At 39.1% G+C, this 12177-nt stretch overlaps 1 protein-coding gene across 2 annotated transcripts in view; it reads left to right on the forward strand.

The window, feature by feature from the left end:
* PLB1 (phospholipase B1) overlaps nt 1-12177 on the forward strand; it is an 89977-nt gene that overhangs the window by 28583 nt on the left and 49217 nt on the right. For both annotated transcript variants that reach the window (XM_088052877.1, XM_014261369.2), the window contains 9 exons: nt 292-335; nt 1206-1314; nt 2495-2546; nt 4470-4550; nt 6707-6772; nt 7460-7560; nt 10316-10397; nt 10999-11103; nt 11757-11852. In XM_088052877.1, coding sequence (XP_087909003.1) covers nt 292-335; nt 1206-1314; nt 2495-2546; nt 4470-4550; nt 6707-6772; nt 7460-7560; nt 10316-10397; nt 10999-11103; nt 11757-11852 — 736 coding nt within the window. The remainder of the gene's footprint in view (nt 1-291; nt 336-1205; nt 1315-2494; nt 2547-4469; nt 4551-6706; nt 6773-7459; nt 7561-10315; nt 10398-10998; nt 11104-11756; nt 11853-12177) is intronic.

A 12177-nucleotide genomic window follows, 5' to 3' on the forward strand; every position in this document is an offset into this window, starting at 1 on the left:
AAAAATCTCGTTTCTTTCAGCTGGGGTTGAACATATGCCAAAACACGTGAAAGAGCTGAAAGGATAGCTGCTGTACTGGGGTTTCTAATATGATTGTTCTGCTGGAGCTGAGAGCGTCTCTGATGTAGTGGCCCCCTTGGGACAGGCACCTAGAGCGTGGGTGGGCTCAGCACAGCCACCAGCGTGCTCCGTATATGTGTGGTAACCCAAAAGGGGGCACTCTCTTACTTGTCCATTGCCTTGCCGAGTCGTGCCTGACAGCACTTTTTTCCTGTTCTTTCTTTTTAACAGCATTGGAGGAAATGAAAACATAAGCACAGTCACGACGCTACCAAGTAAATGATTTTTTTCTGTAAATTTGATAAATACGTGGTGGTGTTTATTATTCGAATACTTGCTATTATGAAAGGAGACAGGAGAAAAGGGATAAAATCTGTAGCATGACACAAGCAATCCCTTTGTATTTAATGTCCACTACTGAATAAAAGTTGCATAACAACCAGGCTGTAATATGCTGTGCATGATTTAACTATTTATTTTGTAATTCGTAGGTTCTGGTTGTTTCAATACTCTTTTTTTGTTGCAGTTCTGTCTAAAATGAGTTTGGGATAAATTAATCAAAGATCTTAGCTCACAGCCTGAAGAAACTGTTTTGACTGTATGGGAAAGTTGTTTTAGGCGGGGGCAGAATCACATTACAAGATCAGATTTTACATGCTTTTTAAAGGTCAGGACATTTTAGATCTGAGGTTTTTGTAAAGCTGGTCTGTAACCTAAGATCTAGAAGGGAATCTGGGGTTTTTGGGGTTAATACATCTGGGGCCATCAGGCTAAAGGATTTGATTCCAACCTGTCTGCAGTTAAAGCATGATGGCATGAGGTTCTCCTGCCTGAGTAAATGGTTACCCAGCCTCTCTTGCCAGGCAAAATGGCATTGCTAGCCAAGATGGCTTGTGTTAGGTCATGAGGTATCAGAAACCATGAAATTCCGAAATCTTGAAGGCAGGGAAATGGTTGTATGGTGATGAATCTCCATGTTTATTATACTTAAAGGTTGATTTTTTGAATTTTTTTGTTAATTTTTTTATTTTTGATAGCTATCTCCTAAAGCTTTTAAACAATCTTTTACTAAAGTCTAACCTTTATTGCCTCATTTGTTACCTGCTGCAGGAAGCAATATTTCAGGGTGCTGTCTCTTTCTGCAGATATTCTTCGTGAGTTCAACCCATCCTTGGTAGGGTATTCCATTGGAACTGGAACACAAAATTCGAACAATGCTGCGTTCAACCAAGCTGTGACTGGGGCTCGTGCAAAGTAAGAGGAAAACTTTTAATTTTAATAGAAATTTGATTTTTTTCTATAAAAGTCGTTGTGACTAAAAAAGGCCCAAACCCTGGACTTTGGCAGGAGTACAGTAAGTCTAATAGGCAAAGATTTTTTAATCCTAACTGTAGCAGTCGGGCATGGCGGCACGGAAGATTTCAGGATGTAACAGAAAGTTAGTAACCCCCCTTCTCCACAGAGTATGGTAATGACTCCTGCAATTAGCCAATAGCACCTAGCTGTGATGAAAGCAAATGGGAGTAACACAGTGACCCTAGGTTATAAAATGTCAAATTCTCCTACAATAAACGCCATTTCTTCGCCATCCATCACATTGATGTCTTGTGGGTAGAATGGTCCGAGTGGCCAAGGGGGGCCACCGTGCTGGCTTCTGAACCAGGGTGTCTGCCTTGCTTGAAAGGCTACACCTAACTTTAGCATGAAGGCAAATAAATGTGATGAAGACTTAGCAATGTTTCTAATCTATATGTTAAATAAATTAGCAACAAAAGTGATACTTTCTCTGACATTTTCAGCCAAAAAAGCTACAGCATTTTACAAGCACTACTCAGAAAGCTGTCCTGTTGTGAGTCAGACAAAGGATATCTCCACTTTATTGGAGGTATTTTTAAACCCTCTTGTCATCAGGACCAAGAGTTCATGTAGAGATTGAGAAAATTTTGAATTGTTTAATACCTGGTCTGCCAGAGCTGGGAATTAACTAGAGACCACTGTGCATCATCTTCAGTGCAATTCATATCTTTTTTTTTCCACTGGTAAGAGTTCTTAGAAGACATTCTTCAGTGCCTTGAGGCCATATAATAACATGGGTATGAGCACAGACACTTCAGAGCTATGTCTATTGATAGCATCTGTCTGATGGTGGGAAAACTGCATTTTCTATATAGTTTGTAAAAGAGTACTATGCAGCATTTGCAGAGTAGCGCAATGCCTGTTAGATGCTAATTATTTTCCCTTTTTTCTTTTTCCATCACTGTCTCAAAACATAGCTTTGTTGACTATATCATATATTCTATTCAATGAAAATTTTACTTCCACTGGGGTTTTTGGGTTTCTGATGCCCATTCATCAGCTTTCCTCTTTGCCTTGTTATCTATGCAGGATTCTTTCCCTAAATTTTTATTAATTTATTTTTTGATTTTATTTTTAGGGATGTTCCTGAACAGGTTAGGAAACTGGTGGACCGCATGAAGAATGATAATGTGAGTTCAACATGTCATGAATATTTTTAGAATGAAGTGACATGGCATCATTAGTTTCTAACAGACCAAGAGCACATCTCAATAGTGAATGCCAAACTTCAGAGCTGTTTAAGGTACAGCAAGGTACAGCATAATGCTTTCCGGTACAGAGTGAGTCAGCACAAATAATCTATAGCTTAGTCTTAAATGAATTTGTATCAGTATATGATAGTTACTATCAAAGCCAGATAATTGTAACCTTTTCATCATTTTTACTGCAAGTGGCTGTAAATGCAGTGCTGTTGCTTCCACTTCCAACCTGTGCCACTCTGTAAGATAACATAACCTTGTCTCTGTGAGGATTTTGCTGTGGTGCTAGTAATTATCTTGTAAGCAGGTGGTTTTTCCAAAAATGATACGTGCTAGGATGTTGAGGGCAAGCTTTTCAAGTAGCAAATCATGTGGAGTGAACATGTAAACTGAGGAAGGGACTTGTTTTCTATAAAAACAAATTAGTCCCCTCTTTCATCTAGTCATCAGCTGATTTTTGACTTACACATTTATTGTTAGGAATTATTTGATTAATGTTCTGTAAAATACACATTAGGATGAGGATTGCTTGCATATTTCTCACCTCAGCTTGTGCTTTGAATGTTTGCTATTTGTAATTTGACAAATGTGCTATGTAATCAGTGACATTACATTATAATAGTTTGGCTTTCCAATTGTGTAGCTGAAAAGCAGCCAAAAAGCCATCAAGATACCTGTGTGCATGTTTGGTGTACTCTGGTGCTTACATGTTGGCAAAAATATTTGCAGTACCTTCCTTCTTGGTTCCCTTTACTGTCAACAAGATTTCCATCTGATGGATGCATCTGAAATGAGATTAAAAGGAGCAGCAACTAACAATGAAGGGTTAGATGGTTTTCATTCAAAGCTTCTAAGCACTACTCTGCCAAATGCATTGGCCTGAGAATGTTAAGAGAAATTAATAGAAATATTTTTTATTTAGATAATAAATGTTTTTGTATAACTAGTGAAGTTCTGTCTAGAAAGCATGCTCATAATAGAGATCATATATCTTTAATATAAGAGATCCTTTTTACCCCCATTTTTTAAAACGCTTCTTGAGTGCAGGAGGAAGTTCCTCCCTCTTTTTGATTTTTTTTTTTTTTTTACATTTTGAGACCAAACTACTGAACAGTGTGTTTACTAGCAGGGATATGTTGCCCCCTGCCTTTGAAGAACGATGTTTTTAAACCACTAGAGGCTGATGCACTATTGGTACTTTTCTTACTGGTGTTTTGCATGGACATTAAAGCATTAGAATATTGAACACAACATCCACAACATACTACTAAACATATCTCAACCTTTCCTCAAACCTGAGGTGTTTATGTACTGTACCATAATTACCTTGATTTAGCTAGCTATCCCTTTGCAAAATCCTTGCAGAAACAAAAAGTGCTGTTATATTTTACCATTATTGTTAGACAGAGTTAATATTGCCCCACTCTTCTTTGCAGTTTGTTTCACAGCAAGTCTGAAATATATTGTACCCCAGGGTTTACCAGCAGGATAGCTGTATTATTTATCACACAATAAAACACGTACCATAATTTTTGCTATGAAGATATATTTCTAGAACTGCAGAAAAAGTCACTCTGTGTGTGCAAGATATTACTAAGAAAAGCATATGGATAGATTTTGAGCAATAGTTTTCTGAAGCAAATAGTTTTCCATGATGCCATTGAAATCTGGTTTAGATCATGGCAGTTTCTACATCTTCAGTCATGACTACAAACTTATTTTTGTTGTGGATACCTAGGGAACAATAGCCATGTACTCTGAGAAATGGGAAATTTGTATTTACTATGTTGCTGGCATCTCCCTCGTTTTCTTTTTTTAATTAAAAACTTCTGTTCCATCTCCTTCTCTATGTAGAGAATAGATTTTCAGAATGACTGGAAGCTCATAACACTTTTCATAGGAGGAAATGACCTCTGCAAGTTCTGCGAGAATCCAGTAAGTTTCCTGCAACATGAACTGGGCCAGTTGAGCCACAGGGTTTTCTATGCATTGCGGGTGGTAAGGGGAAGGAACTCAGTGGGTGAGATGAGAATAGCGTAGGCCTTAATTGTGCAGCTCTAGAATGTAACTGTACTGAGACCTTCAGGTTGCTTAGCGTAATATTTTGATAACATTAGAGATACCTTTAGCACACCTGTAAGTTACAAAATTGTTGTGGCTTTGTTTTGCTGCTAACTCGGATAACTTTTTGTTGCATAGTCACTTTTACTCCTGTAGATAAAACTCCAAGTGTTTTTACACCTCTTTGCCTTGTCACGCTCCTAAGTCTTACTTGGTATTCTCTTAATATTTTCAGTGGTATGGGAAAAGTTCTAAGCACAGTTCGTGGTGATTCAATTATATGTGATATAGTGTGTATATATATATATATATATATATATATATATATATATATATATATATATATATATATATGTATCATACGTACAGTATCTAGCCTTTGGTATGTGTGATTGTAAAGGAGGTGAAAGGCTGTGGCAGACTGCTCACTTAGTGATGAGGGCTACCTACTACCACAGGCAGTTGAGCACAAACTCATTATCCTTCATGATTAATTTTGGATCAGGAAGAACAACCAAGCAGCACAGTAAGATAGTTATAAAACAAGGAAGGAGCAAATTAACCATTCCTACCTTTTGCTGTCAACCCACAAAGTACATGTTCACATGACTGGGGTAGGTGGCGAGGAAAGAGTGTGTGTGCATCCAAGGATCACAGTGATCTTTGTGTCATACAAGTACAATTAGTGCCAACCACAGCACTCTTGGTGAGCTGTTACTTAGGAAATGAATAAGAGATCTGAGCTGTCTGTTTCTATAGAGTAGGCAAGTGAGGGTCTCAATGAACTTCTGCTTGAAATTAAATGAGAGAGAAAAAGGCTGAAAGTAAGACAGACATTTCTCGTAAAACGTTTACGTGACTGTTGTAGTCCCACAAGTGAAAAAAATAAATGTTGGATTACTTGAGACAATAAAATTAGAGTGTTTAAACAATTAAAATGGAATAAGGAAATTTTGGCACTGGAAGACAAGTGTATGAAATGATTTAATTCCCAGCTAAACAAGTATCTTCTGCCAGTTATTATTTGTGGCAGGCACAGAGAATATGGGAGATGTGTTCTAATATTCCATACAGCAGAAGTAAACTTACTTTTATGTAAAAGTGTCCATTTTTTAACCCCCAGGATCAGGATTAATGAGCAGAGAGACGGCTTTCATGTTCAGACTTAGGATGTTTATTTTTCTTATTGATATTACATTTTTACAGACAGTAAGCACTTCTACACACTAATCTAACAAGCTACAAGTGGCGACCTAGGGCTCCATCCACAAGCATAAATTTATCCATTTAAGCATAAATTATCCAATTATCAAATGCCAGCTAATTAATTTTTACTTTTAACCCAATGACCAAACACCTGTGTTCCGCACTGCGTACTTTTCTGTCGAATCATACAACACCACCCAAAACCATGAAGAAGGAAGAAAGGCAAAGAAAAGCCAATGCCCTAGAACCTCCATCTTGTCCCTCATTCACTACTATATCTCAAACTCTAAACTCTAAATTTTTCACCCAGTGACTTAACATAATTCTGTCTAACTCGCACATTCACATTCGCAGTTTCTCTACTTAGTTTTAGAAGCCTTCTCCATGGTCTTAAATGAAACCCAGTGTTCTCTCAAGTGTCTGAGCCTGTCAGCACAGATAAAGGGACATTTTCTGTCCCTGTCTGGGGCTCCAACAATTTACACAACTGTTCTCTCCCATATATGGCCCCTGTTTATGAGTTGTTAGCTGTGCTTTTAAGACCACCCCAAGCAAGCCTGGGAATTGAGAATGTTGTGATGTCTGATAATACCCTATGAATTTTCACCCTCACTGGTATCCAGTGGCTGCTAGATCTTTTCTTGCCATTGAGATAGGTGTGATGGGAAAGAAGAAAAGCAGAGACATGACCATTTTGCTTATGACTCTGTTACTTTTGACCTAAGAGTTAGAAACATAAACACTACTATGAGAGACTCCACCTAGTCATTCTTGTCCCTGCCTGAGCAAACTAATAATAAAATTCAACCCTCTTGCTTTAACAGGTACACCATTCTCCTGAAAACTATGCCTACAATCTACAAATAGCTCTGGACTTACTTCATAAAGAGGTAAATCAAACTTTTCTAGCATGTCTGATCAGGGATTTTGTTCCGTATTCAAAGCAGTTACTGATTATTGATTAAGAATTTATTTCCTTGCTTTCATCTGCAAAGTACTACTGTATGCAGAGGTGTTTGCTCACAGGAAATTCATTGTGAAAGGCAAAAAAGGCTGGAGAAGTTTTTACCAAAGGAATAAGGATATTCTTAGCTCTATCTGATGTGCTGTGGACAAATAATATCAAAAAATGTAATAACAAAGTGAAACAAGCATTATTAATTGACTAGCAAATGCTTTGCTTGTTCTTTAAACTGCAAATAATAAGTATATTTTTGTGGTCATTTAGAGAGAGATTCTGATATTCCACATAAAGAATGATGAGAATGCTCGAAGAGTTAGGAGGTGTCTGGGTCTTGCTGAGACTTATAACAACTTGTTTGGATCTTTTTGAAGCCATCATTTTCAAGTGACCAGCTATCAACTTTTAGAATAGAACTAGACAGTGCAGGCAGGGGCTGTAATTTAGTATTGCTTGTGTGGGGAATTAATTATTGAGAAAGTATTTTGAGCACCTCTGTTATAAATAATGCATGATGCTTGAATCAGCAGGCTGCTACCAAGGTCTGCTGTGGCTGTGTAGGGACAAAACACTGTGCTCCAGGAGTTTGCTATAGATTTGTTTGTTCTCTTGGCAGGTTCCACGGGCATATGTGAACCTGGTGATGATACTTCCCATAGCAAGACTCCGGGAGCTGCATGCATCAAAAAACAATAATTGCCCAAAAGGGCTTATGAGGTTTGCAGATGCTTTATGTTACAGTTCTTGTTGTTGTTCACAGAAGGCTGCAACATCTTCTTGGGAAGTTTTTTCTTAAAGGGATCTAGTATTTCATACTACCAAACATCTTTCTCAGTACATGTATGTGTACTTAGATTTTGATTTCAATGCAGCATTTAGAATAACCTGTCTCTGTTGCTGTCTCTGGATCTGAGCACTGCTGTTATTGCTTCTTATGAAATATTAATATCTTATTATATTCTTCTTTGACTCTGTACTTTCCCTGCAAGTGAATTCAAGCCTGAGCAGAGAAAGCTCAGCTGGGCACTCTTTGGTGAAAATAGAGAAGACACTAAGACACAAGGTTTCCTAGTTGTATTTACAGATTTACTTTTCTGCACTTAAAACTCTCCCTCTTGTTTCTGCAATTTTCAGTCTCTATAATCTCATTGCTGATTATTAGTTTTATCTCTAACTAGTGTCTCAAGTAGATGTTTTGGTTGCTTAATTGTACCATCTGTTGCTCTATGGTTCAACAATTCTTTTTCAGATCAGTGTTAGTTCACTACTGAGGTGGCAGGTCTGCACCCTGAGTGGACTTCTGGTGACTCAAATGGGGTCCAGCATTGTCCTCTGGAGTTGCTTCTGTCAGGATTTGCTTGTTTTCAGAAAAGCAAGTCTGCTTTTCTGGACAGATGATGAGAATATGTCCTGTGAATGTAGGCAGCCACTGCTTCCCACTCCTGTTTTACAGGAGGTACAGAGGTTAAACCCTCTTGCTGTGATATAAGGGCTTCCTTGTGGCTGTCAGTGGAAAATTGGTTTTGAAACTCAGGGTGCTGGTGCTCCCAATAGCCAGATGTAGTTATTTTTAAAATTTGTTTGTTTGTTTGTTTGTTTATTTTTAACAGAGGTTACTGGCTAGAGTACACAGGTATCTCAGGGCCCTATCATTGGGCAAGGATAGTCAGTGAAGCTTTTAAGATTATATTATCTTACGAAATCTGTATCTTTCCCCATCATTTCAGGTGCTATGCTGAATTTGACATTTGCTTGTCTGGCAGCAAGCCAAGTTTACAGGGTGATAGACAGACTCCATGTGGGATAAAAAATGTCCTTCTACTAAGTAGACAAAGAACCTGAAGGAGGATTTTGATCTTGAAAGTCTTCCCTTTTTTTTCCACGAGTAGCAAACAACCTAAAGAGAAGATGTATCTATTAATGTTGCCTAAAATATGTTTCTGAAATTTCTGAAAACACAATTTAGATTTGTATTGTTATCATACAGATGTACTGTGGAAGTTAGCTTTTGTTAATTGGTCTCCATTATGACAAGTTTGGACATGGTAGGTTTCTGGGTATATTTTACATGTATCATCTGCATCTCTATAGGAGGTATTTCTCTAAGAGCTCTCTCAGGGATGCTTTACTGTGGTCACATGGTCAGGATTTTTGAAAGGAGTCCTTTTTCTAATTTGGATTTCTCAAGTAGTCATGGGGCATGCCCAAGAAGATGGAACATTCTAAAAATATCGATGTGCTAGAAAGATCAAAACCTCATAGGTTTTGGGATAAAGGTGGACAACATGAGTTCACAGAATCTTAAAATGTCTCAGGTTAGAATGGCTCTCTAAGCATGGAGAATTCTGCATCACTCCTGGTGATTGTTTTGGTGCTGTACCAGCCTTGCTGTGAAACATACTATAACCTCTGACTCAACTGATTAGAATGAATTTGTGGCAACTCCATCTTGAATGATCCTTGCACAGTTCTGCTGGAGTAAACCATGCTGCACAAGTGTACTTATGAATAGTTTTTTGTGGTGGGCTGGCCTCAGATGCCAGCCAAGCACTCCACACAGCTGCTCATTCACCCCATTCCAGCAACATGGGGAGAAAACAAGGAGTATGAGCAAGAAAATTCATGGGTCAAAATAAAGACTGGGAAGCCACTTACCAAGTATCATTGCAGGCATAACATACCAAATTTGGGGAACTTAATTGTATTTGTCATCCATCAGCATAAACATTTAATTACTGATTCGGGTATTGGGAAATGAACAAAGAAATTGAACAGTTAAAGCACCTGTCCTCCCTCCTTCTCAGGTTCAACTTTTCTCCAAGCATCTCTTCCCCCACCCTTGTTGCTGCTGCAGAGTACCCTCAGTCCCTTCAGTGAGACATGGCTTGGGGTCTGGATCTGGTATCTCTCTGCCACTCCTTCCTGCTCACTCTTGTCCTGTGCTCCAACACGAGTCCTACAGTCTTGTGCATCCACAGGCTGTGGTCCCTTCCAGAAGAGTCCCTGTTCTGTTATGGAGCACCTTTCCCTTGTACCTGCTGTTGTTCTCTCCTTTCCTTCTCTGGTGTTTTCTGCCCTTTTTTAGGTAAGTATTCACAGAGACCACCTCTCTTGGCTGAGAGGTTCAGCCATACCCTGTGGGTGGTTTTCAGGAGCTGCGTCCAGAAAACGTAGTCCTGGCCCCTCCTCACAGGGATTGCTCCTGCTGGTGAAACCTTGCCATGGGCACACAGTGTGCTTTTTGCTTGCACGGAAGCTTTTCCTCACTTTCTGTTCATTAATTTAGCCCTAATAAATGTGTTTCTGCTCAAGAACTGGGGCTATGAAGAAACTCAGGGGTGGGAGGTTATGCTCCCGTTCAATGCCCTTTCAAAGAAATCCCTGTCAGAACTTTTAATCCTGCAGCTTGTCAACTGGGAAACAAGGGAAGAAAAGAAAGAGCAAATCTCAGTGCCATGCTCTTATCCCACAGGATCCTGTGCCCTTGTGTCATAAACCCTAAGGACAATTCCTATGACTTAAAGAAGTTGATCTACTTTAACAAAAAGTATCAGGTAAGGCACATTGCATTAGTTAGAAGTTTAATGTCATCCTTCTGTTGATCAAGGGGACCATAGGTAGGCTAATTTGAAAGCGGGGGACAGTTTCCACTCATTTATTTGTACTTGCGATTACAAAAAGTAGGATTAGCACCTTTACAATTCTGTTTCACTAAACCCACAAAACATGAGAAGAATTTTTGTTACAGGGCCATAGAAAGCAGAGTATGTTGGAGAGCCAGCAGTTTTTTGATCAGTTATGTTATTGAAAATCAGGTTAAGTCAAACAACACAGTAACTCAGGAACAAGTTTTCAGCACAGCATGTCAGCCAAACCAAAAACACTTTGGTGGTTCTGGAAGGACATCTTTTTGACAGAAAACCTAATCCTTGTGCAGTCTGTATCAGTCACGTGTCAGCCATCCCCAGGCTGCCTTTTTGCAAAGAAACCCGAGATGATTGTCTCAAAAGTGGCTGCATTGGCTGCCTGGGACAAGCTGAAAACCATCGTCATGTCTGAGCTTCTGCAGGAGGGAAGGGCAACCCCTGGATGAGGTGTAAATGGATGGAATAGCTTGATGGAAGGAACAATGACCACTTTTCTTTGACTCTTTAGGAGACAACCCGCCAGTTAGTGGAGAGTGGAAGGTATGATACAAAGGATGATTTCACAGTGGTTATGCAGCCATTTATGACTGATATGGAAATGCCAAAAACACAGGTAAAACTAACAAGAAGAGCACACCTATGTTAAATCCTGATGCAATGCCACTGACTTGTCAAAATTGTTTTAGCTGTAAATATAGCTAGCAGTTTCCTGACATAGTAATTAATTATTATATTCAGTTACCATCCAAAATTGCATAAAATGTTTATGGAATATGAGACAATGGGCAACAGGAATACAGACCTTGATCTGGGCACTGCAATTGGACAGCCATGAAGTAAATATTTTAGTTCAAAGTCTTTATCAGTAAGCACTTGCTTTACATTCCCTATACATCAAGTCCTTTACAGAACTTTGGTAAATTACCTTTGGTATAAAAACCTATATGTTTCAAAGCACCATAACATGTAAATCTCAAGGGAAATACAGAATACAATTGATATATGTGTCCAAGTATTCTGTACTCAGAGTCACAGTACTTTGTATTCCTTATTACTTTGGTAATAGTATATTAAAGAGTTTTAAAAAGCTTCTTAGTTCTGAGTTACTAGCTTTTCCTGGCCTGGTTTAATTCTATTTGCCTCAGAGGCCTTTGCAGATAGTTTGTTTAGAAGTCAGCTGGGTTATCTCACTAGAAGAGAGAAGACAGAATGTACAGCTTGTTACGTATTTGCTGCCTCTGTGACAGCACCTATCTTGTTTTCTAGGAGGGGTGGCCAGATGCTTCATATTTTGCCCCAGATTGTTTCCACTTCAGCCAAAAGACGCATTCCCAGGCTGCACGTGCTTTGTGGAACAACATGGTAAGATTTTTAAAGGTTGTGTTTGTCTCTCCTTGTTCACTTTATCCTGCCCTTGGCAGCAAACCCCCCCCAGAGATCTACTAGGTAGCCATATCTCTTCTGAATTGTGTTTACAAAGGAAAAGGGTGATCATATGAAGAAAGGTCACCTGAATTGTTAAACTAGTCATATCAAACAGTAAATCTTGGGGTATGTTAAAGCTGGCTGTGTTAAGGCTGCGTCTCTCAGGAAGATGACGCCTGCTGGGCACATTGACCAGCAGGCCACATTCCAGGTGTATGGGAGTTAGCCTCTTCAGCACATAAAGATACGGTGTGTGGGGGCA

Source organism: Pseudopodoces humilis, chromosome 3 (assembly GCF_049639895.1).
Source record: "Pseudopodoces humilis isolate 2021_Gansu_Grassland_sample_001 chromosome 3, ASM4963989v1, whole genome shotgun sequence".
NCBI lineage: Eukaryota > Metazoa > Chordata > Aves > Passeriformes > Paridae > Pseudopodoces > Pseudopodoces humilis.